This window comes from Gymnoscopelus braueri, assembly GCF_963280865.1.
Source record: "Gymnoscopelus braueri genome assembly, chromosome: 8".
In the NCBI taxonomy this organism is placed as follows: domain Eukaryota; kingdom Metazoa; phylum Chordata; class Actinopteri; order Myctophiformes; family Myctophidae; genus Gymnoscopelus; species Gymnoscopelus braueri.
Genome location: NC_137609.1, coordinates 8,605,629 through 8,630,657, shown reverse-complemented (window position 1 = coordinate 8,630,657; position 25,029 = coordinate 8,605,629). Strand labels below are relative to the sequence as shown.

The 25,029-nt window shown below is 40.4% G+C and overlaps 2 protein-coding genes across 5 annotated transcripts; both read right to left on the bottom strand.

The window, feature by feature from the left end:
- Positions 1-6,163: 6,163 nt before the first annotated feature.
- Positions 6,164-9,232, bottom strand: LOC308089894 (uncharacterized protein). Of its 3 annotated transcripts, none has more exons than XM_080434847.1 (4): positions 9,019-9,232; positions 8,865-8,923; positions 7,939-8,040; positions 6,164-7,251 (listed from the first exon to the last, which is right to left on the bottom strand). In XM_080434847.1, exons 3-4 carry the CDS (start codon positions 8,006-8,008, stop codon positions 6,629-6,631), a joined length of 693 nt encoding a protein of 230 aa, XP_080290973.1. In that variant the 5' UTR covers positions 8,009-8,040; positions 8,865-8,923; positions 9,019-9,232; the 3' UTR covers positions 6,164-6,628. The 3 variants fall into 3 exon arrangements, with proteins under 3 accessions (XP_080290973.1, XP_080290974.1, XP_080290975.1); XM_080434848.1 differs by having other exon boundaries at positions 9,045-9,232; XM_080434849.1 differs by having other exon boundaries at positions 8,865-9,232.
- A 5,305-nt stretch (positions 9,233-14,537) lies between these two features.
- Positions 14,538-19,684, bottom strand: LOC308089890 (uncharacterized protein). Of its 2 annotated transcripts, XM_080434840.1 has the most exons (3): positions 19,644-19,684; positions 18,747-18,845; positions 14,538-16,800 (listed from the first exon to the last, which is right to left on the bottom strand). In XM_080434840.1, exons 2-3 carry the CDS (start codon positions 18,811-18,813, stop codon positions 15,644-15,646), a joined length of 1,224 nt encoding a protein of 407 aa, XP_080290966.1. In that variant the 5' UTR covers positions 18,814-18,845; positions 19,644-19,684; the 3' UTR covers positions 14,538-15,643. The 2 variants fall into 2 exon arrangements, with proteins under 2 accessions (XP_080290966.1, XP_080290967.1); XM_080434841.1 differs by lacking the exon at positions 19,644-19,684 and having other exon boundaries at positions 18,747-18,904.
- Between the last annotated feature and the right edge of the window lie 5,345 nt (positions 19,685-25,029).

Below are 25,029 nucleotides of genomic sequence, written 5' to 3'. Positions count from 1 at the left end.
CGGTGTGGGGATATATTTCATCCCTGCCCCCTCCTTATGGGAAATATAGACTGCCTGATAAGTTTGAAAATTATGTTTGGTAATATCACAATTTAGAAATGTTTTTTTTAAAAATATATGTATGTTAAAGCTGCACTATGTAACTTTCCTCTCCTACCCCATTTTTTTAATCCGGTTTCCTGCGCAAGTGCTGAATTTATTTAACCTGTGATCTAATAGAGCCTGCCTACTTGCTCCGAGGATAAATTGAATCTTGACCATCAGGTCAAAATATTGCATCAGATCCTGTGTCTATAGGTGACTCATGACATTTGACACGAAATGTCTCAATAGAAGAGCAATCCAATTGTATAAGTTATATTAACTAACATACTCTACCATACAGATTGGACAAAATTACATTTTATTCATTTAACAAAAAAGTTACATACTGCCGCTTTAACCACATTAACCCTGGCTATTTGGGGCAATTTTTAAAAATTCATAAAATGTTTATCTATTTTAAAAAATAGGCGATCTACAAGCTCAGAACATTGGAGGAAGACACGTTGGAGGAAGTGGGATTCAAACTGATTAGCATGTCATTCAACTTGCTTCTCTAAAGTCATATGACCAAGTCAGTCACTCCATGGACCAAGATACGGCTGATTTGTCTTGTGAAAATGTATTTTATTCATTTAACAAGTCAATGATGTAGTCATCTTTGTCTTGTTCTATCTAGGTAGTCATCTTCGTCTTATCTTACAGTCATCTTTGTCTTGTTCTAGTCTGATTGAAGCCTGGATGTTGTGAGCGTCTTTGATGCGCTGCAGGTGTTTAGTGAGTTGTGCACACCTCTCAGTAAATTCTTCATTTAATTTCCTACTTCGTCTCAGATCTTCCTTGATTCGGTTCAGTTCGTCCTGGAGCATAGTTTCTTTGTGATAGCTTTCCTCGGGCACCCCCCGGGGGTCAGCGGTCATCTCATTTTCCTTTGTGTTCCACTCCTTCCTTTGATTTTCCCAGATCCTGTCAGCCATAGCCATTTGGAGGGTGCTAATCTCTGCCTCCTTGTCAGAAACAGTCTCTTGAAGAGCGGTGATCTCTTCCCCCTTCTCTGAAAGAGTCACTATGAGGCCTGTGTTCTCCTCCTCCTTCTTGCACAGACTCTTTTTGAGGCGGGAGATCTCCTCGTTGAGGACGGTGTTTGCTTCCACCCTCTCGGCCCGACTCAGAGCTTTGAGGGTGACGATCTCTTCCTCCTTCTTGGACAAAGTCTCTTTGAGGTCGGCGTTCTCTTTATTGAGGGTGTTGTTTACGTCTTCCTGCTCAGACAGACTCTTTTTGAGGCCAGCTGCCTTTTCTTCCTTCCCAGCCAAACTCATGCGGACCGTTTTGAGGGCCGCTTTGTCCTTCTCCAAGAGTTTAATCTTGTCCTCTGCGATGTATAATTCTTCAACCAATTTCTGCTTCACTTTAGCCAGTTGTGCTCTGAAATTCGGCCTCTGCTGCACGTCAGACACCTTTTCTTTTAAGTAGGACACCTTTTGTTTCGGTTGTCTTTTCATATCGTCGAAGGCGGGTAGCCTTTCAGACTTCTGATCTTGCAGTTGTCTTTCCTTCTCATGCCACAGCTCCTTCTTTACAGCCAATCCTTCTGAAAGGTGTGTTTTCTCCTCATCCCTGAACTGCCTGCGGATAACATCCTTATCCTCTTTATCCTTTTGTGTTTTCTCCGGCTTTGCAGGCATCTCTTGAGTGTAGAATTTCTTCTTAGTATTCTTTAAAATAACAAAATTCAGAACTTCTTAACACCATGGAATAGAAATGACAAATTCTATTTAGCATCTCAATTATATCAAAATAATCTGGTACTGCAGTATGTTAACAGCACAATTTTCTTCTTTGCCTCCTCCTGTAAACGTGATTCAACCCGTTGGTTGGCGTCATTGTATAGGCCTATGCCTTGGGTGTGACGTAACATACGCAGTGCAAACCTTTGCCCAAATATGGGCAGACGACCCTGCCTTGATGTTAAACTACACGGGCAAATGTCCGCTACACAGAACTAAACTTCACTTTTGATCGCCGGCAGAGGATTTGCGCCGGAATCACACCTGTCACCTTCATGTGTGTTTCCAGATACATTCTGCTGCTGAGCCATTCAAACAAAGCCATGGGAACCCCGTCAAGACCCCCTGTGGAGCCCACAGTCTCAAAGTCTCTAGAACAGGGGTAGGCAACCTTAGGAACGGGTGCCAACAACATTGGCACAGGGGATGGTTATCACTGGCACACTGGCATAAGTGTGAGAGAGAGGATTTGTATTTGAAATACATATATATATATTTTTATGAAACGTATTCAAATAAATTAAGTCCCCTCACATCTGTATGCAAATTAACTTCTGCACATAATTCTACACTCATTCAACCTCTGAACTCTGACTGGGAGGGAGTCTGGGTTGTTGCTCTGAGTCTAATGATCATTGCTGTCTTGATGTGAAAGAAACTATATTCAAAAGAAATCTGTTGGAAATGTTTTATGTTGATGCGCTTTCATAATGAAACTTAATATTGATTTGGCACGCTGACTATCAAGAAAATAAAAACGTGGCACGTCATGTCAAAAAGGTTGCCGACCCCTGCTCTAGAACAATGGAGATGTGAGACCGGCCGGAAGGCCATGCTGTGCTGCCTGCCAACTACAGTATGCTGCTGCTTCTTGCTTTTTTATGCTGTCGTCTACCTAACAAAAAAACGTCTATACTACTACCTACTCACACACTAGCCTACAGTGGATGGAGGCCTTGGCACACCGGTTAATTTCCGTCTACTCACTCCGCGTCTCATTGGTGGGCTATGGACGCCATAGAAACCTGCATACCAATGACATCAAGATGAAGATTCCAAGCTTACAGAAACTACAGCCGTTCCTTTCCTGGAAAATTAGCATGCTGAATTAGAAGCCATTGCATTAAAATAATAAAAACATTTAAAACTAGAAAATGTGCTCCTCGGAGCACAGGTCTCCGCCAGTACCGTTCCTGATTAATCCTGTCTTACCTATTTATATTACATATTGTCACGTGTCACTTGACCAATGTTAGCTTGACCAATGTTATGTTTTTTGAAGTGACACACCTATTTATAGGATTTTATTTCGTCATGCGTCTCGCTAGCCAATCAAAAGCATTGGTGACAACATATTGTCACGTGTCACGTGAAGCTTGACCAATGTTAGCTTGGCTAGGGGGGGGGGGGGGACACACAGCGGGACGGGAACGAAAACATACTCTCCACCTCTGGCGGAGACAACAAAGGATGGATTAAGGAAAGTGTCAGAAGTGCTTTCTGACAGAAGGATACCAGCAAGAGTGAGGGGGAAGACGTATAAGACGGTAGTGAGACCAGTCATGCTGTACGGTTGGAAACGGTGGCGCCGACGAAAAGACAGGAGGCTGAGCTGGAGGTGGCAGAATTGATGATGCTTACAACTCTCATTTGGAGTGACAAGGCAGGACAAGATCAGAAGCGGCTGCATTAGAGGATCAGCCCAGGTTAGAAAGTACGGGGATAAAGCCAGAGAGGCGAGGTTCAGATGGTAGAAGGGCAGGCCTTCATTGGGAGAAGGATGTTGAAGATGGAGCTGCCAGGTGAAGAGAAGAGAAAGGACAAAGAGGGGGTTCATGGACGTGGCGATGAGAGAGGACATGCAGGTGGCTGGTATCACAGAGGAAGATGCAGAAAACAGGGCCAGATGGAAACAGACGATCCGCTGTGGCAACCCCGATGGGAATTAGCCGAAAGAAGAAGATAACGACATGATCAAATTAGGGACGCCAGGTTGAAAAAGTGGTTATAAATCAGGACTCAATGTCAAAAAGGTCAAATAATGGCCCATGTTTCGGCCAGTAGTTCTAATTTGAAGGTTGTCACTTCTCCCCTGGGTCTTCCTGAGTAATGAGAGCCAAAGTGTCCCTGAGCAAGATACTTAACACCTACTGTAACTTATGCCCAGGCACTGCACTTCCCCACTACTCCTGATAGTTAGTAAATGTAGGGGATCAACTAAAGGCTAGAGACAGACCGACAGTATTTGTCATTATTTGACTTTTGTTTTTACTACATTGGTATCTGCAATTATTTCTCAGATGTGTCCAGATTTTTTAACACTTTCCAACCTGGCGTCCCTATTTTGGGGCATGGCATTATAGGCTAAATCATTCAAAAACTAGCAGATCTACAAGCTGCTTTTTATGTTTGCTTATAAGATGCTTGTCACAATCCTGACATTTTCCGACACATATTTGCGATAAACAATTAAATTGTGTTTTGGGCATTGAACATTGGAACATAGCTATAAATCTAAATTGCATTTATGTTTACCCTTTTAGGCTTGGTAAATAAAAAAAGTGCACAGGGCAGATATGACAAATAACAAAATAGGCCTACACATGATAATCAAAAATAATTTGATCAGCCTGTGTAGCATCAATGAAGCTGTGTTTTGTTTCTCTTCTCTACAGGTGTGGAAGGTCACACAGTACTGTATTTACACAGTGGTTCTCAAAGTGGGGTCTGGGGACCCCCAGCGGTCATCAGGGGGGTCCCCAGCAAAAGTAATTAACATTATTGAGGCTGCCAGGTATGGGGACACCTCAGGACTTGCCAATAGACTAACTGCCAATAGAAAACTAACAGTCACCTGTGTTGTGAACAAGTGGTAGAAGATAATAAATTGTGATCTAGTGGTAAATCTCTATTCTTGCAACCAGGAACTCATTAAATGGTGTGTGTGTGTGTGTGTTTGATTTAGGTTTGTTTAAATTAATTACATTAAAACACACTGTTGAAGTAAGTAGGGATGCACTGATATGGACATTCTTGGCCGATACCCATGTTTAAATAACAATTTAGCAGATTTTTCGTGTTATTTGTGCCAGGCAAACAAATACATCTTCATTATAAGACATAACTGTTCTGAATCTGCAGATTGGTAGACTGCAGGTAACGATTACACCAACATAGCCAGCGCAAAATGGATGCTTATCAACAACAGATAACTATCGGCCATCAGTGAATGTCAACTTTATTTGCCGATACCATTATTGACAGATAACGGCAAATATCGTCCCATACCGATATATCGGTACATCCCTAGAAATAAGTTCTGCAAAGGCTATTGCAAGAATATTTGACCTCAAAACACAGAAGAGAGGAATACATCAAGATGGGGTCTAAAAGCAGCATGGCTTCCATGTGGATCTCGGACATCATTACAAGCTCATAGCGCAGCACCGAGTGCCGCGCTATGAGCTTGTAGATCTGCTATTTTTGAAAAAACTTGAAAAAAAATGTTTGGGATTTTTTTTCCAAAAACTGTTAGGATTTAGAATATTTTTAAGAATCGCCTCAGGTCTTAATGGGTTAAAGCACAAAGACACTTAGGTAGAGGTTTGGGTAGTGCAGTTACCATGTCATGATGTACTTATCTTGTTCTGTTGCTACATTGATTAGAACTTGACATTCTCAAAAATAGTCTCTTACATTGAACAGTGAAACAGCTCTATAAGTCATTATTGTAGCATATAAATGAACACAAACAAAGCTGATTCTATTATACTATATACTATCTTTGGATTATCAATTTCTATTCAATCAACGGCAATGGCACAATGGAGCAAGATATCCTGCCAAATGGACTAGTTAGGCTATATCATGGTCTCATCAACACAACCCGACCCCCTACCACCCCTATCATTGCACTTTAACCCTATACAGTATACCCATAGTTGAGTCCCTGTGAAATAGTGTGTGTGTGTGTGTGTGTACTTAGCATAGCCTTCAATTTGCTAAACTTGTAATATGACTTAGTTTTCCCACCTCAGCTAACTGATATTTAATAAGTAATTGAAATGGCACCTCCCATTGGGCGCGTAATAGTACACAGCAATATTACATTAAATCAGGGGTCTTCAATGTTTTCAGGCCAAGGACCCCTTAGCTGAGAGATGAAGCAGGGGACCCCCACTACATATTGTACAACATTGTGTTTAGATTAAACTTCTTCATAGACTTGTTTGACAGCACTGTCATCAGTGTTGTGTAAATTAATGTTTTTTATTGTTTCCAATCTTTTTTTCTATGAATATGTTGGATTCATGTTAATATGTACTTTCAGACATTTAACCACTTCGACCCTCAATTTACAATTTAGGCATTTAGCAGACGCTCTTAATCTAGAGCGATTTATAGTAGTAAGCAAGGTAAACATGAGGTAATCAATTCAATTTGAGTCCTGATTTTTAAGTGAATGACAGACAGGGATTTGAAGATTCACTAATGTAATTAACGTAATTAAGCCATTTTCGACATACATTATTTTGGCAACATTGTTCTGCTTTTCTGAAAAAGCAATGATGTGCGTGACAGAACAGCTGTGGTCAGACTGGGCCACAAACAAAACTTAACACAAATCAGTGCAAGGTAAAAAAAATAATAATAATAAGTGAGAGAGCTGGGGAAAGTCTCATAAGATGAGTCCTAATAAAGGTCTCTGTTGACAGGAACAGTATTTACAGTATATCCATACTATTTAGCTTGGCAACCACCTCCCTACCAACATACAGCTGTTTAATTTAATCCTCTCAGTGAGCTAATTTAAAGTGGAATTTATTTTGGTGTCTTCTCAGAGTAGCCCCACGAGTGAAACTTGTGTTACAATGTTTGCAGTGGAAAGGTTTTTCTCCAGTGTGGACACGCTGGTGTTCCTTCAGAATTTCTGAAAACCTGAAACACTTGTTACACTGGTTACATCGGTAAGGTTTCTCTCCAGTGTGGATACCCCGGTGTCTATTGAGGGCTGATGGCTGACGGAACTTCTTGTCACAATGTTTACAGTGGAAAGGTTTATCTCTAGTGTCGATACGCTGGTGTGTCTTCAAGGGACCTGACTCACTGAAACTCTTCTCACACCATTCATCACCACTGTCTTCACTGGGCTCCTCGCAATCATCACTGTCTTCAGTGTCAGATTCAAGTTCAACTTCAACTTCATGGCAGTGTGAAGAGATGTCTTCATCGTCATCATCATGTTCACTTTTCACTGCTAGTAATGTCAGTATTGACCCAACAGGCTCCTCTGGTCTTAGAAGCAGCTCCTCCTGTTCCTCTTTAATCTGTGGAGGCTCTGGTTCCTCCTGGAGTAGACTGGGGCTCCTCTCCTGTTCAGGAGAAACCTCCTCTTTACACACAACCATGTGCAGGATGTCTAGGAGCAGAAAAATAACATGATAGTCAACACTGAACTACTACAATGTAAATCAAATTTTCCATCTTTCATGTTCCATGAACAAAATGAGCTATTACCTACTTAGATTGACCAGTTACTAACTAAAGTTTATTACAGGTGTTTCTGGAAGCTGCCATCCTGAAAAAAAATCAGGCTTCAAAGTTTTAGCAAGATTTTAGCAAGGTTTTAGCTAAATACATATTCTAAAAAGTAATCTGAATTGATATTTACTTACTTTACCCAACAAATTAATATGGTGTTCAAGCAAATATTTAATTAGTCCTGAAACGATTAAACAATAATAAAACAATCTGATTTGGGAGTAAATTAGGCTGTAGGCCAAGCCGTATACAACAGGTATGTCTGTCTGTCTGTGTACAGTCTGTCACTTCTAAAGTAGACCAATCACAGCTCATGCGGCTGAGTGCATGACGTTATGAAACAGAGCCACCTCCAGAAATGAAAGCTTGATATTTCTGGTAAAAAGTTTGGACGTAGTTTAAAATCTCTGTAAACAGATTTTTATGATGTGGCTCTGTATGTCTAGATATTTTTGCTGGTATATATATATTTTTTTACCATTGTTATTGTATAGTGTAAATTCGATATTGTGACAGCCCTACAGAACAGAAAATACTAAAGAAAGAAAGAGCACATGAAACTTACTGAGTTGTGGGTGGTCTTCAGGTTCCTCCTGTTTAATAGAAATGTCCCTGACTGAGTCTGGAGAGTTCATCTTCACCTGCAGTCTGGACTCCACACACTGGTCTGAAATGAAGGAATTGAAAAAGGACTTTAATAACTGGAGACCTAGTGGTCTCAAGAATAACAATAATATTTGCAGAAGTGAAAGGAAATTGGCCTAAACCCAACTGGGTGCAAAGATTAAGGGGTGTATATGTTATGTGAGATTTTTTTTTTTTTAAAGCTAGTTCTGACATCTGAGTTATTAATGAATCTTAGACTCTGTGATGTAATGTTCTTTATGGTGCATACTGCACGGGGGCATGACAAGCTAGTTTCTAGTTATAGCAACATAAGTGACACTTCATAGAGTTTAAGCGATGCGACGATGCGAGAGTGTGGTCTAGCCAACACCAACTCGGGACAGCTGGATCGCTGCCCTCCACACTCTCCTATCTAACATCAGTGTCTTGAGCTCTACAGTGAAAAAACGGTCAGCAAATGTGCAAATAATGATGACAGCATAAATGGGTTTGAGGCTAAACTGACCATTTGCAGCCCGTGAACAAGACAGGGAAACTATGTACAATGCCATGCATTACCTGGATGGTCATTCTAGGCCTGACACACTACACTACAGCATGACAAATGTTTAGTTGGTAAGGGCCTTTAACTTCACTTGACAATCACATTAACATTACAGTGTGCAGAGTACAAATCCTGCTAATTTACAACCTAATGAAGCTGTATGTTTGCATCTCAGTGATTATATGGAGATTGACAACTAAATGCTATAAAACATTGATGTAATGTAACTAGTGTTACATTAATAGTATAATAACACAACATAGATTTGTTCATTTAAAAGATAATTGGATGAAACACATCATGAATGAGTTGATCTTTACCTGCTGTGTTTCAGTGGTTGAGCTGCTAACAAACGTCCTCCTGCTGCTTAACGACGACACTGTTTAGAAACGACACTGTTTTAGTTTTCTTTGTATTTTACTTTTATATAAATCTATGGTATTTTAAAGTGTCAACAACAGTCAGTCAACACACCATGTTGTTTTCATTAATATCATCACCTCTGATAAAGCGTAGGAGAATAAATGATCATGCACAACAAGGTTGTGTTTTAGTGCTGCAGTCAGTCAAAAACACACTGTTTCTGTCTATAACAGAACAGCAGCGTATGTTTCACTTATAGGGTTATATTATATTACATTATATTATATCATATCAGTTTCACTGTTTCTCTCCTACAGAAGTTCACTTCAGTTCAGTTCACAACAACAAACACAACACTGCACTGCATTGTGGGTATGTTCCTCTTCTTCTGAGTTTCTGGCAGACTAGACGTTAGGTTGACGTATTGCTGCCCCCCACTGTTGATCTTGGGTAGTGCCCATTGTGTATCTACAAGGTAACCAGAAGAGTGGGCACTTGAGAAGTCATTAATTGATTGATTGATTCATCCATCCATCCATCCATCCACTCACTCACTCACTCACTCACTCACTCACTCACTCACTCACTCACTCATCTATTATTTATTTCCTAGAAGACTTCCCCAGTGCTCGGTATTCCAGCAGACTGGGCACCCTTTGGGCAGAAGACTGGCACCTCACTTCTCTGATTAACACGCTGTACGACTCACCAAGCCAAAAACCCATTGGTGTAGTTGGACTCATATCAGACCTGAATTGTACCATCTACATTAACCCAATTACAAATTCAGCCTACTATCACCATAAGAATATATTATGTCTCAGCAGGATTTAAGTTCAATACAAAAGTATATAAAAAGGATTAAAACCCAAGAAAGCACTATGGCTGTGTATATATCTCTAAAGCACTATGTCCATGAGGGCCAAGAAGAGACAACCCACTAGGGGGAGCTGTTTACCTTAATATAATAGGCCCAGCTACAGTCGGTAGAGCATGAGACTCTTAATCTCAGGGTCGTGGGTTCGAGCCCCACGATGGGCGCAAAGTTTTTGTCTGAAACCCCTGGATGAATAAATAAACAAAAAGCAAGAGATGAATGTGTTGTGTGTGTATTTCTAAAGCAGTAGCTACTCTAATTGGACTAGATCATAACTGTTATTGGGGTATTTGTGGTCTTGTAAACCAGTTGCTCTAAGATGAAATGCATAGGCACATAGCTCTGTTTACACATTACTGTAATTCCCTTCAATTTAACATACTTTTCTTAGTTTTTAATTATTTCTTTATTTTAACACTTTCTTTGGAAATGTAAACCAAATGTATGTTTTCTCATGCCAGTAAAGTACCGCTGCAATATAAAACATTTGACCCATCCCAATCTGTATGTATTGACCCATCATTATCTGAGGAGTCAAAAAAGCCACTGTGCTTTTATGAGCGATCAAGTTTAGAGGACCTTGTATTGTGAATTGTACTTCCATGTACTGTTTCCATGTCTTTCTAAATAAAGTATTCAATCAATCAATCAAAGAGTACGAAACTATTGAACAGCCCACATAAAATCCCTGTGTTGACTGGGAATTGAACCTGGGACATCTGTTTAGAATCTGTTTAGGTTTCAGAACAAACCACTCCACTGACACATGCCTTCTCTATTTGAACGACTCTATCAAACAAGATGTCGACAAGGGCAAATATTGCGGCATGGTCATGCTGGACCTCCAGAAGGCCTTTGACACCGTCAATCACCCAATTATGATCAATAAGCTCAAAGCAATAGGTTTTGATGATACGTCAGTGAACTGGATGAGATCCTACCTGGAAGGGAGGGAGCAAGTGGTGGAAGTAAACGGCACCCAGTCCCCCCCCCCTCCCTGTGACTTGTGGTGTCCCACAAGGAAGTATACTAGGACCTTTACTGTTCCTGATATATGTGAATGACATGTCATCGGCCTGCGACTGCAAGCTGTTCCTGTTCGCAGATGACTCGGCCCTGCTAGTCTCGGACAGGGACAGGCTGCAGGTTGAGAAAACTCTCAGCTCCGAACTCAACAAGATCTGCATCTGGCTCTCTGACAACAAACTTTCATTACACCTGGGTAAAACTGAATCCATCCTCTTTGGGTCCAGTCCTAACCTTAGCAAGGCAGAGAGTTTCACGATCAAAGTGGGTGATGATGTCATCAAAAGAAAGGATGAAATTACCTACCTGGGCTCCATCTTGGAGGCAAACCTCTCTGGTAACAAAAATGCCGAAAAAGTGATCAAAAATGTCAACCAAACAACACGCTATTTGTGGAGGATTGATCGCCTAGTCAGTAAGAATACTCTGAAGATTCTTGCAGGGGCCCTCATTCAAGGTCATTATGATTATGCATGCACTTCATGGTATCACAACACCTCCAAGGCCTTAAAAACAAGGCTCCAAACATCCCAAAACAAACTTGTAAGGCTACTTCTTGGCCTCAATCACAGAACCCATCTAACCCCTGCTCATTTTGCTAGGATTGGATGGCTTAGGGTTGAGGACAGAGTACAGCAACTTGCTATGGGCCTGGTCTTCAAGATACACCACAACATTGGGATCCCCCTGTATTTGTCAAAATACTTCCAAAATGTTAATGCAGTCCATGATCATAACACCAGAGGCAGCTCCACAAATCATGTTCAACCCAGATTTGGCTCAACTAAGGGTATGAACTCGTTCTCATGCTATTCAACAAAAATGTGGAATGCCCTACCAAAAGGAGTAAAGGAGTGTAAAACCCTACTCACTTTCAAAACTGCCCTAAAGATACACCTTCAGGAGGCTGCAATTCGAAAATGGCCCCTGTCTAAGTCTTAACCTACCCCCCCTACCCCCCCCCCCCCTCCTTCATTTTCCTCTTTTGTATATATATATATATATTTTTTTTTTTTTTCTCTCGTCATACCAGTAACCTGAAAGCTGATTGTATGACATTCTGTATAGTACGGTAGTGTGTATATCTGCCTGCCTCTTATATTTCATCATGATTTGTGTGCATGGGGTTCTCATCTTAAACAAGCTTAGTGCTTAATGAGGGTTTCCAGTTTAGTAGACCTTGTATTGTGAATTTTGTACTTCCATGTACTGGTACTGTCATGTACTATTCTCATGTCTTTCTAAATAAACTACATCAATCAATCAATCAAGCCAGCTTTGCTCACCATTATACAATGCTATAAAACACTGATGTAACTAATATCGTTACATTGTGACATCATCAACACAACATGCCTACAAAACAATTTATATACATGTTTTGCTGCTGCTGGTTATTTAGAACATTTATAGTAAGCTATAATAGCAATTCTATTTATGTTCCACATATTAAATGTGTAAATATTATACAAATAGATGGAGCACCACCATGGTTCACATGACGCTTGTCTATCACAAGAGAGTCGTAGCACAACTTGTTCCTGGCAGAGCCTTGTTCCTGGGTTTTGGAAATGTCTCCATCAACCCGTAGTCGTAGTCCCGTTACGGGACTCCCGTACATCTACATAAACGTTCAAATTTCAAATATAAAGTGCTTAACCCACGGCCGCGGATATAACAAGTTGAAACGCTCGGGTCTAAGTACCCGTCGCTTCTGTATTGTTCAATAAAAAGCATTTTAATCCGATCGGTGGCTATTTTCTAAAAAAATCCTTCATATGCTTTCAACTACGCGACCCTATCGGTTGGGAGGTGTATTGCACTCCGATACATTATAACTATGAGAAAATGGCCACCAATCGGATTAAAATGATTTTTGGGGACATTTCCAAAACCAGAAACAAGTTGCGCCATGACTGATATGACAGTCATGTTTCAGGGCTAGATGAAACACATTAATTAATTCATCTTACCTGCTGTGTTTCAGTGGTTGTTTAGAAACGAAATGTTTTCTTTGTATCATGTTTATGCAGTAACAGTATGTGACCTTCCAGACCTGTAGACAAGAGAACATCCATCTAGGAGTTCAACAGTTAATCCCACTAATCAATTTAATTGATTATAAAAATAATTGATCATCAATAATTCAATACATTTATCAATTCATAATCAATCCCTATTTTGGGCATGTCATTATTTGCACAAAAAAAAACGTCCAAACCGTAAGCCTTAAACCTTAAGGAATAGTGTAAATAGCTGATCAACAAGCTCACAACGTGTCACAATGTGATGCATTTTGAGCTTGTAGATCAGCTACTTTGACGCACATAAGTGTCATACAAGACTAGTTAAAATATCAAATAGGGCTAAAGTCATATTGATTCGTTATATATATATATATTTTAAAGAAAATAAATATATTCTTGATTTTTGGATTAATCAGGAAAGTAAAGGTATAGAATAATTGTGAAGAAAATCATGGATAGTTGCAGCCCTACATCCATCACAGCTCTCATCAGTGCACATTGATGCTGCACAGGTCTGATCACGTCTCATAGAAATGCAGGATAGGCCTACAACATAATACAACATACCATGATACATAATTAAAAAAATACAAATAAATCATCAATAATCAATAATCACTATTTATAGGATACATTCAAACTGTGGGTATATTCAGACTGTGACACAGTAAGAACATCACAAGTTATTTTGAAGCAGATTTTTTTTATATGAATCATTGCATGAGAAGAGAAGAATGCATGTTCCAGACAGTTCAGAGTTTATTGAACCAGAATGTTCTGGGAAACAGGAAAACAGTTCTGTAAGATAGATTGATTGTAAAGGATGAATTGCACTGGGTCAGACTGACCTAAAATGGTTTAACTGATCATGAGATTTAATATAATTGTGTGCCTAGAGGTAGGGCCGCAAGAAAGTTACTCCCAATCCTATTTTCTCAGTCCTGGCTGCAGACACTGCTGTTTATCTGTCAACCCCATGAAGAATAGCTGTTGCCAGGTGTGTGACAGCTAATGCGGATCCTAAATAAACTCAAACGTATAGCCTGTGCCTTCCTCTTTTTTACTTGTTTTGTGTTCCTTTCTTCTCTCTTCTCTATTCTTCCAACTCTTCCTGTAACTGCAAACATTGAGAATCTCAACCACTCTTTTACATTTGTAATGGTGTGATGTGACTATAAAGGTGATTCTGATTCCTGCCTGCATGGGAGTAATTAGTCCCCCCAGGATAAAGCAGAGAAAAAGTCTTGATTCTGCGGAGTACAATCCTGATTCTGCGGGGGGGGGGGGGGAATCACATGATCACATGACTATAGAGATCATGTGTACTAATTTGCGTGAAATTTGGATAACATCTGAAGGAGTAATATCAAAAACATTGTTTTACATAAGTCGGCCTCCTGGTGGCGCTATAAAAGGTGGATGTGAAAAATGCACAGCAATTGTTTTTTTTCTTGGCCTCTAGGGCAGGGGTCTTCAACGTTTTCAGGCCAAGGACCCCCTAGCTGAGAGAGAGATTAAGCAGGGACCCCCTCTTCTATATTGTATACAATTGTGTTTCAGATTAAACTTTTTTTGTTCACTTGGTCTGCTCTTTTTTCCCCTCTATGCCTCTTTGCCAAAAATAGCAGATCTACAAGTTCACAACGCCTCGCAGAAGTTCTCCTCAGAAAAGGGGATATTAGGGTTCAAATGGTTAAGGTAAAAAAAAAAAAATCATAACACAAAGATTTAGCGGACCCCCTGTAGTAACTCTGAGGACCCCCTAGGGGTCCCGGACACCCTGTTGAAGGGGGGGGGGGCTCTAGGGAGTGTGCTTACAAAGTTTTACGCAGATCGGCCTGTAATAGCACCACCATGACCCATGAAGCATAGCAGATTGAACAATTTCAAGTGGCATTTCTTCCATAGCCTAGTGGGAATCTGCATGCAAAATCTCACGCAAACCGCTCATCAGGTTGATGATGTACACACCATCGCTTTTTCTCTTGTAGACGTACTGCTCCATCTGGAAGTCCATATTGGTTCCTCCCAATGAACTGCATTCATTATTTGAGGCATTTTGTTCAAAACAGAGCACTCCTATAAACTTTGGAAGCCAATCAGGATAGAATATGAAAAATCTGGGCAGAGGTTCTGATCTGGCATCCAGGGAGTGTGCATGCACAGTTTCGCTGCAATCGGCCCAACGGTGCCAGAGATTAACTGCTCACAGACACACACACGCACGGACAGACGGACAGACAGGGTGCAAAACGTAGTCTCTGCCAACGGCTTGGCGGAGACAATTAATTGTAATAACATTCTAACACACTGTAAAGCTATGTGGAACCTAGTAATTGAGACAATGTTAATGGTTATAAAATCTTTGTCCCTCTTGGGCAGTCCCTATTTTGCAGCATAAGTTCAAGCATTGTAAGTGCAACAAAAACATACTATCATATAAAAGGTTTTAACACTCACATACACAGTTGCTGTCAAACCATAATATCAAAACTGTAAAATAAAAAAACAAAAAAAGTTCTACCATATGAAATGTATATGGTGTATATGTATATTAAATGTTAATTTATAAATGTACGTAAATCCATGTTGTGGCATCCTCTAGCTAAACAAATAATTATAATTATTCAGGAATGGTTGCCGTTAACACTTAAAACTAATTGGTGTAAGATTTAAAAGAATAATAATTAAAAAAAAAGAGCTGGGGAATATCTCTAGTCCTAATGGAGGTCTCTGTTGACATGAGCTGCTTGTGCTTGTCTATCTACCGCCAAGCCAACCTGTTAAATTTGATCCTCCCAGCAAGCTAATTTATAGTCGTACTTTTTTTTCCCTTGTTGTGATTAAGCTGGTGTCTTTTAAAGAAACCTGCGTGATTGAAACTCTTGTCACACTGTTTACAACGGAATTTGTTTTTTCTGGTGTGGAGGGGAAGATGTTTCTTCAGATTACATAAATCATTATAACTTTTGTCACAATATTTACAGCGGAAAGGTTTTTCTCCAGTGTGGAGACGCTGGTGTCTCTTCTGTGTACCTGAGTCACTGAAACTCTTGGGACAATGTTCACACTGGAAAGGTTTTTCTCCAGTGTGGACAGGCTGGTGCTTCTTCAGAGCAGTTGAATCACTGAAACTCTTGTCACAATGTTTACACTGGTAAGGTTTTACTCCAGTATGGAATTGCTGGTGCCTCTTCAGAGCAGTTGAATCACTGAAACTCTTGACACAAAGTTTACACGCGTAAGGTTTCTCTCCAGTATGGACACGCTGGTGTCTACTCATGTTACCGTTGCTACTGAATCTCTTGTCACAAGTTTTACAGAAAAAAGGTTTTTCCCCATTGTGGGCACGCCGGTGTCTTAGCAGATAAGTTGACCGAGCAAAACTCATGTTACACGGTTTACAGTGGAAAGGTTTTTCTCCAGTGTGGATACGCTGGTGATCCTTCAGGTCATTTGACCAACGGTAACTCTTGTCACAATGTTTACACTGGAAAGTTTTTTCTCCAGTGTGGACACACTGGTGTCTTTTCACATAAGTTGACGTAGTGAAACTCTTCTTGCACTGTTTACAGTGGAAAGGTTTATCTCTAGTGTCAGAACGCTGGTGTGTCTTCAAGGGACCTGTCTCACTGTAACTCTTGTCACACCGTTCATCATCACTGTCTTCAGTGGTCTCCTCCCAATCGTCGCTGTCTTCGGTGACTTCAGTGTCAGATTCAAGTTCAACTTCAACTTCAGAGCAGTGGGAAGAGATGTCTTCTTCATCATCATCATAATCTTCTTCTTCACTTTTCACTGCTAGTGATGTCAACATTGACCCATCAGGCTGCTCTGGTCTTTGAAGTAGCTCCTCCTGTTCCTCTTTAATGTGTGGAGGCTCTGGTTCCTCCTGGAGCAGACTGGGGCTTCTCTCCTGTTCAGGAGAATCCTCCTCTTTACACACAACCATGTGCAGGATGTCTAGGAGGAGAAAAATAACATGATAGTGAATACTGGATTTCTAAATTGTAAAACAATTCTTCCTTTGTCCATGTTCCATCAAACAGTTACTGACTACAGGTTATTACAGGTGTTTCTGGAAACTGAACTTCTGAAAACTGGAAACTGAACATCTGAAAAGTCACGCTTCAAAGTTTTAGCAAGATATTAGAAAAGTAAAATTTTTGAGTAGTAATTCAAATGTCTATGTTTAGTTAGTACGTATTTGATTTGGGTCTAGAATATGTCAGTCTAAAACTGAAAGCTGTATTGCAGGGAGTCCGCCAGACACATTTTTCATCGGCGCACCGTCAAGATAGAATCAGCCAGCGCCTAGACTAAATGTCACAAAAACAATAGGCTACCACAATGCATAATTTAGCTAGTTGTGTTTCCATCATGCAGCTATGTATCGACAACTCATAACACGAGTGCACCCTCACAGGAGAGAGTGCACTGGGGTTCATAATGATCATATCATTATGAACATGCAAGAGATTAACCTCATCACAAAATGAAACAATATAGTCTACTGTAGATAGACGCTACCCCACTCACCCTGCATGTAGGCTACAGCTAAAGGCAGCCTAGAAATTAGTCTGTGAATCTGTCTGTATTTTCATATGTGATAAAAATGTTATGTTTTTTCCAGATTATCAAAGACTTAGTCTCGCGTAGCCAGACAACTATCCACAATCCACAATCTCTGAATACTATATAGAGTCTGGAACTACAACTCCCGAAATCTGAGAGAGGAAGCTGGCACTTCCGTTCATGAAAATATATTTTAAAATATCTTTACATTTTATTATTTTATTTCCATTCCTGCTAAGCAGCAAGCTATGTATACTTACATGATTTGTATTCATATTAGGATAAATTTGCGCGACTGTAAAGACGAAACGGAAGTGGGGAGGAGGCTTCATATCCGGTTTATATTCTAATCATGATCAGAGCTTCCGAGTCCCAGACTGTATGTACCGGAAATTGTGGGAGGCAACAGTCTGGTAACGCGAGACTATCAAAGACTGTAATCTGTCAAATGCTGTGTCATGCCCTAAAATCTGAAAATAGTTTGACATATCCTTGGAATGTCTTAACCACTATCACCCTCTATGTCAGGGGTGGGCAACTTTGATGATTGTGAGAGAGTCACTATATGTCCACAGACTCCACACTCACTCCAGAGGGCCACATTTCATATACTGTCGGTCCATTCTATGTCACACAAAAGTAGCAAAAATAGCATATCTACAAGCTCAAAACGCGTCGCAGTGTGAGCTTGTAGATCTGCTATTTTTGAATTGAAATTCATTTTTTTTGCTCTTTTTTAATTGGAATACTGAAAAATAACATTTTAATTTAATTTCAAATGCATTTAGTTATACTTATGTTAACTTTATGAACTTAAATACAAATACATTGGACATAAAAAAAGATACTAGTCATTAAGCTATTACTAATATAGACTGAAGTAATTAAAGCGGGTCATGTTTGGAATTATAACAGCTCAAATCAATAATATATCAGTATTCCTATATTAACCTGCGGGCCGCATTAAGTGAAGGTGGGGGCCGCATGTGGCCCCCGGGCCGCTAGTTGCCCATGTCGTGTGCTCTATCTAAGGTATACTAATCTTCTATACTTACTGAACTAATACTTAGTTGACTGGGGTTTGCTCTGTACTTAGTCTGCTCTTTTTCCCCCTCTACACCAAATCTCTTTACCTAAAATAGCTGATCTACAAGCTAAAGATCTTGTAGATCAGTTAATTTCAGCAAATATTCCCCCCAGAATAGGGATGCTAGGGTTCAAGTGGTTAAACCTCAAAGCTGAGGAAAAAGCCCATTGAAGATCTGTGTTATTATTGTAACAGCTCTACAACAGAACGGACAATATGAAAGACAGAGAGAGCACAAGAAACTTACTGAGTGGATGGTCTTCAGGTTCCTCCTGTTTAATAGAAATGTCCCTGGCTGAGTCTGGAGAGTTCATCTTCACCTGCAGTCTGGGCTCCACACACTGGTCTGAAATGAAGCATTTGAATAAGGATGTAATAACTGGAGATGGTCTCAAGAATAACAATAATATTTGTAGAAGGTAATGGAAAATTGGTCTAAGCCAAACCTTTCAACATATGGACGTTTGGTGCAAAGATAATGGTATACTACTCTATATTCAGTATACAGTACAGTACTATAAGAAATCACACTTAACGTAAGATTACAGAAGGGAAGATGTATCAAAAGATGTATTCCAGCGATACACATACTGTACACATATGGTCCAAAGTGAATAAGGTGAAAGCAGCCCATCTGTTATTCATGTTTCTGCAGCCATGTTATCCTTACATGCCCTGGGCCACCCCAAATATCAGGAACATGTTGACATGTTTCTATGCTTGTTTTCTTTGTTCTTTTATCTATCTCTATTCTTCTTCCCTTTCCTTAAAACTACAATGGGGCTCATAGTGTACTCTCCTCCATTATGTTCTGTCTATTTGGCCTCTCCTCCATTATGTTCTGTCTATCTGTCCTCTCCTCCTCCATATCATAATCTGGGGATAGCGATCAGCTCGCGCGCGCGTACACACACACACACACACACACACACACACACACACACACACACACACACACACACACACACACACACACACACACACACACACACACACACACACACACACACGTTATGATCACATCATCTAGCAAGTAAGAGCAATTAGATTCATGTTCCATCTTAAATGAGTCAATAATAAGACATAACAATATTAATTTGTTCATTTTAAGTATGAAAGCCAACATGAATGAGTTGATCTTTACCTGCTGTGTTTCAGTGGTTGAGCTGCTAACAAACGTCCTCCTGCTGCTTAACGACGACACTGTTTAGAAACGACACGTTTTACTTTTCTTTGTATTTTACTTTTATATAAATCTATGGTCTTTTAAAGTGTCAACAACAGTCAGTCAACACGCCATGTTGTTTTCACTACTGCATTGTGGGTATGTTCTTCTTCTTACGACCACTTTGTATAGACGCCAGTTGGTGTATTGTTGCCCCCTACTGTTGGTCTCGGGTACTGTCCATTGTTTATATACAGTAACAGTACTATGTGACCTTCCAGACCTGTAGACAAGAGAACATCCTGATCCATCTAGGAGTAAAGCAGTTCATCCAACTAATACATGTAATTTAATAATCAATAATGTAATCACTATTTATCCCTATCTCTATTATAGTCATATGTCATTGTACTCATTAGGGGCAGCTATAGCTGAATGGTTTAGAGCCTAGTCTTGCGTAGCCAGAAAACTATTCCACAATCTATGAATGTTATATAGAGTCTTCACATCCGGTTTATATTCTGATCATAATCAGAGCTTCGGAGTCCTAGACTGTATGACCGGAAACATTTCAAAATTGTGGGAGGCAACAGTCTGGCCACGTGAGACTAGTTAGAGCCTAAAGGGGTGCGCATGCTACCATTTTTGGTGGTCACCTTATCACCTTATCACCGCGGTGGTGATAGAGAGAGCTCTCTCTATCATAGAGAGCGCTCTCTCTATCACCTAAAGGGTGATAGGGTGACCACCTCATTTGGTAGCATGCGGGTCCCTTAACTGGGAAGCCAGAGGTTCCAGATTAGATTCCAGGCCTCAGCAATGTGTCAAAGTGTCCCTGAGCAAGACACTGACTTAACGCCTAACTGATTGATTGTAATGGATGAATTGCACTGGGTCAGGCTAACCTAAAATGGTCTTAACTAATCATGATTCATATTATTGTGTGCCATGTATGGCCACAAGTTATAATAACAGACCCACAATCCTATTTTATCAGTCTTCCTGTAACTTCAGATGTTGAAAAATTGTACAAAAAGCAATCACACCCACTCCTTAACACCTGTAATCATGTGATGTGAACATGTGACACTAAAGTTGATTCCGATACTGAATTATACCTGCAGAATACATTCTATTAAGACATCATAGCTGATGTTTCACCTTCCTGATAACCATATTATACATTATTGCATAATAACGAAACTTCTTGCACATTGTGTGTGTGTGTGTGTGTGTGTGTGTGTGTGTGTGTGTGTGTGTGTGTGTGTGTGTGTGTGTGTGTGTGTGTGTGTGTGTGTGTGTGTGTGTGTGTGTGTGTGTGTGTGTGTGTGTGTGTGTGTGTGTGTGTGTGTGTTGTTATAGAATAATAATATTCCATTCAGGTGAAGTTTTAGATCATTTATTAGGAAGATTCAGGCAGAGAGCAACAGCATACAGATCATGAGAAGCAGGCCTCCAGGCCTGCTCCAGTAGCCCCTCCTGCAGCCCCTCGGGGCACAAGCTTTTCAAACACCCATCTCACACAGTTCTTATAGTAGACCATTTACCACAGATGCAATTCTAAATAGCCATATAAGGTATGTACTAAAGATAAGAGCGACACAAGCATAGGTGCACAAATACAAATAGAAATGACCATTCAGCTCAGCTGTTAGATTGACAGCTGTAGCTGAGTTCGAATTAGAACATTCATGTGAAGAGTGGTTGACTAAAGACCCCTGCTGTGAGTTTAAACCTCCTTGGTTCAGATACAGTTAGATAGTACAGAAATGATAGAAGAACAGGTTGGCATTCTAATTTATCCAGAACATTCATGTGAAGAGTGGTTGACTAAAGACCCCTGCTGTGAGTTTAAACCTCCTTGGTTCAGATACAGTTAGATAGTACAGAAATGATAGAAGAACAGGTTGGCATTCTAATTTATCCATTACAGTGTGTGTGTGTGTGTGTGTGTGTGTGTGTGTGTGTGTGTGTGTGTGTGTGTGTGTGTGTGTGTGTGTGTGTGTGTGTGTGTGTGTGTGTGTGTGTGTGTGTGTGTGTGTGTGTGTGTGTGTGTGTGGGCAGGGGTGATGTCCTCCATAAGATGGATCTGAGGGTGGAACACACACGCGTTGCGTAATGAACTGAGGCGAGGCTTGATATGTTTGACATTTAAAATCTGTTTTTCAATATGCAAAGAACTCGACCTGTATTGTTAGAAGGATGCATTCCAGATAGTGTAAAGAGTGCTGCATTCATTCATAGAAATAGAAACCGGTCTATTAATTGCAGTGGTACAGCACAGTATAACATACTGTACACGAGCATGCGTGCACAATGCACATGCAACAGCCATGTGCCATGTGTGGCAACAATGTGCAGCACAGCACGTAAGTTACATTTCCTTGATAAGACTTTCAGAGGTCTTTTAACTCCAGTTTGTTGCCTCCCATTTTCTTTCAGTCTCTCTGTCTCTCTGTCTCTGTCTTTATCGCTGCCAGTATTCTTCTCCTTTTCCACCATTTATCATATATAATGGTTATTAATACCATTCAATCCAGTATAGAATCTGTGTCATTTTAGATTTATTTTGGCTATTTAAAAATAGTAGATCTACAAGCTCATAGCGCAGCACCGAGTGCCGCACTATGAGCTTGTAGATCTGCTTTTTTTTTTATCTTTAAAATGTGTGCAAATCTTTGAATATATATATTTTTAAAACAACATTTGTAACTCAAATCTTTGCTTCTGGGGGTGCCTGGAACAAAACATTTTGAGATGGGGTTCCGCGACCAAATACATATCTAAAAATGTTTTCTTAATCCTAACAGTATGTTGCTATATCAGTGGTGCTCCAACTTTTCCATGTCGAGGACCCCTAAAATGATGTTTTTTGGCCGCGGACCCCATCTCAAAATATGTTGTTCCAGGGACCCTGTTCCAGGAATGCGACAAAAATAAAATACATCTTCTACATCTTCTACAATCTACATCATCTAGTACTTGATAGAAAACAAAAGTCATTTTATGAGGTGAACTACCCCTTTAAGGAGAACTCTATGAACCAGGGCCAGAATATGATGTCACATTATGTAACAGTTATTATGCTGTCACTTCTGTCACGACTCATCATCATTGTACTTTATGTTCCAAGCTGGTTATTCCACTCACTGGCATCTTGAGAACATTCAAACATGTCAGACAACATCACACCCACCTCACCAGGAATGATTTTAAATTTGTATCGTTCCTGGACCAACTATCAATGTTGTGGATAATCTGTCAAAACAAGCACGCATTGTCTATCACACACACACACACACATAAGTCAAGAATGACACTAACCTCTAGGTCAAGGGTTCCCAAACCTTTCAGGCCGTGCCCCCCCCCCCATAATAATCATATTTGAACTGGGGACCCCCCACCCTGAGAAGCACTTGGAATTGTGGGTATTACATTTAGTTTGAGTCAGTTCGACAGATAAATATTGAGAAAATTGCATTGCGAAGCGTTGTGAGCTTGTAGATCGGCTATTTTCATATCTTATATGATTCTTTTTTAGTGAAGAACAATGAATGGTTTGAATACAGGACCTCAAAGATGTCTACCATATTGTTTCAATTCAATTCATACAGTTTTAGGTTCAGCAAACTTTGAGGTTGGAGGTATACTTTTTTTTGTGTTTCATTATATACAGTTGTGTAATGTTGCAGATGTAATAGCAGGGCTTTGAATCCTCACCACCTCGAGTAGAATTAAAACAGTGGTTACTTACAGACAAGCAGGGGTGATGAAGTTCCTGAGAGCTAACGTATTTGGTTAATTTAATTAATAATCACGTTTTGGATTATGAACTACGTTTTCTAAGTAGATAGAATGGTGTTTTTGTGACAGTCTTAATTAGTTCATAATGCAACACGCGTGTGTTCCGCCCTCAGATCCATCTGGAGGCCATCACCCCTGCCACACACACACACACACGCACACACGCACACACACACACACACACACACACACACACTTGCACACGCACACGCACACACACACACAAACCATACCTGCCAACTCTCCTGTTTTCACCAGGAGACTCCTGTTATACCATTTCTATACCATACTTTTTTTCTCCTGTTTTGGGGGATTCCACCCTTTTTGTGTGGCCCCTCACTGATGGGGCAGTATTTGATTGTTCTTTTTGTTGGAAGGTGCTCTCTCTCTCTCTCTCTCTCTCTCTCTCTCTCTCTCTCTCTCTCTCTCTCTCTCTCTCTCTCTCTCTCTCTCTCTAGTAATTATGGTTATTATTGTCTCCGCCAGGCCGAAAGGCAAGGCGAGAGAGTATGTTTTGCACACTGTCCGTCTGTCTGTCCGTCCGTCCGTCCGTCCGTCCGTCCGTCCGTCCGTCCGTCCGTCTGTGACCAGCTAATCTACGGCACCGTTGGCTTGATCGCAGCGAAACTGTGCTCACACACTCCCTGGATGCCAATTCAGAACCTCTGCCCCAAATGTTTCACATGGGCCTGTTATAGCGCCACCAGGAGGCAGCTTTTTGCAAAACTTTTTTTTTTGACAGTACTCCTACAGATTTTGTCCAAACATCACGCAAATCGGTACACAATATCTCTATAGTCATTAAACGAAACAGGGTTTTTCAGATTTTTCATATTCCATCCTGATTGGCGAAGAATGGCTTCCAAAGTTTGCAGGAGTGCTCCGTTTTGAACAAAATGCCTCAAATCATGAACACAGCGTGCAATTTCAGTGAAATTTTGCACTCACATTCCCACTAGGCCGAGGAAGAAATGTCACCATTTTCAAATCAGCGTCATGGTGGCGCTATAACAGGCCGATTCGTGTTTTTACCCGGAACTGCATCGATCTGTGTACAACTTTGTACAGTATGTGCTCTCAGAGGCCAAGGAAAAACCTTTGCCCTGCATTTTTCACATCTGCCTTTTATAGCGCCATCAGGAGGCCGACTTATGTAAAACCCATTTTTGGATATTACTCCTTCAGATTTTATCCAAATTCAACGCAAATCGTTACACATGATCTCTATAGTCATGAGATCAAGACGGATCCGTTTGATTTTTCAGATTCCATCCTGATTGGCTAAGATTGACATCTAAAGTTTGCAGGAGTGGCCCGTATTGAACAAAATGCCACAAATCATGAACGCACGTTGAGGAACTAATGCCACCCTTTCAACATTGCCCTATTATAGCGCCACCAGGAGGCCAACTTTGACAAAACTATTATTTTATTTCATCACGCAAACCGGTACACATTATCTCTATAGTCCGATTTTTCATATTCCATCCTGATTGGCAAATTCAGAACATTGCTGGCCCACACTAATCTACCTGACCTGGCGGAGACCTTTTTCTAGTTA

Excerpts from the sequence above, each read along its gene's own strand:
- LOC308089894 (XM_080434849.1), bottom strand. The coding sequence starts at position 8,008 with ATGAACTCTCCAGACTCAGTCAGGGACATTTCTATTAAACAGGAGGAA. Across the intron at positions 7,252-7,938 it reads TGAAGACCACCCACAACTCA|ACATCCTGCACATGGTTGTG; the intron begins GTAAGTTTCATG and ends TTCTGCTCCTAG.
- LOC308089890 (XM_080434840.1), bottom strand. The coding sequence starts at position 18,813 with ATGAACTCTCCAGACTCAGCCAGGGACATTTCTATTAAACAGGAGGAA. Across the intron at positions 16,801-18,746 it reads ACCTGAAGACCATCCACTCA|ACATCCTGCACATGGTTGTG; the intron begins GTAAGTTTCTTG and ends TTCTCCTCCTAG.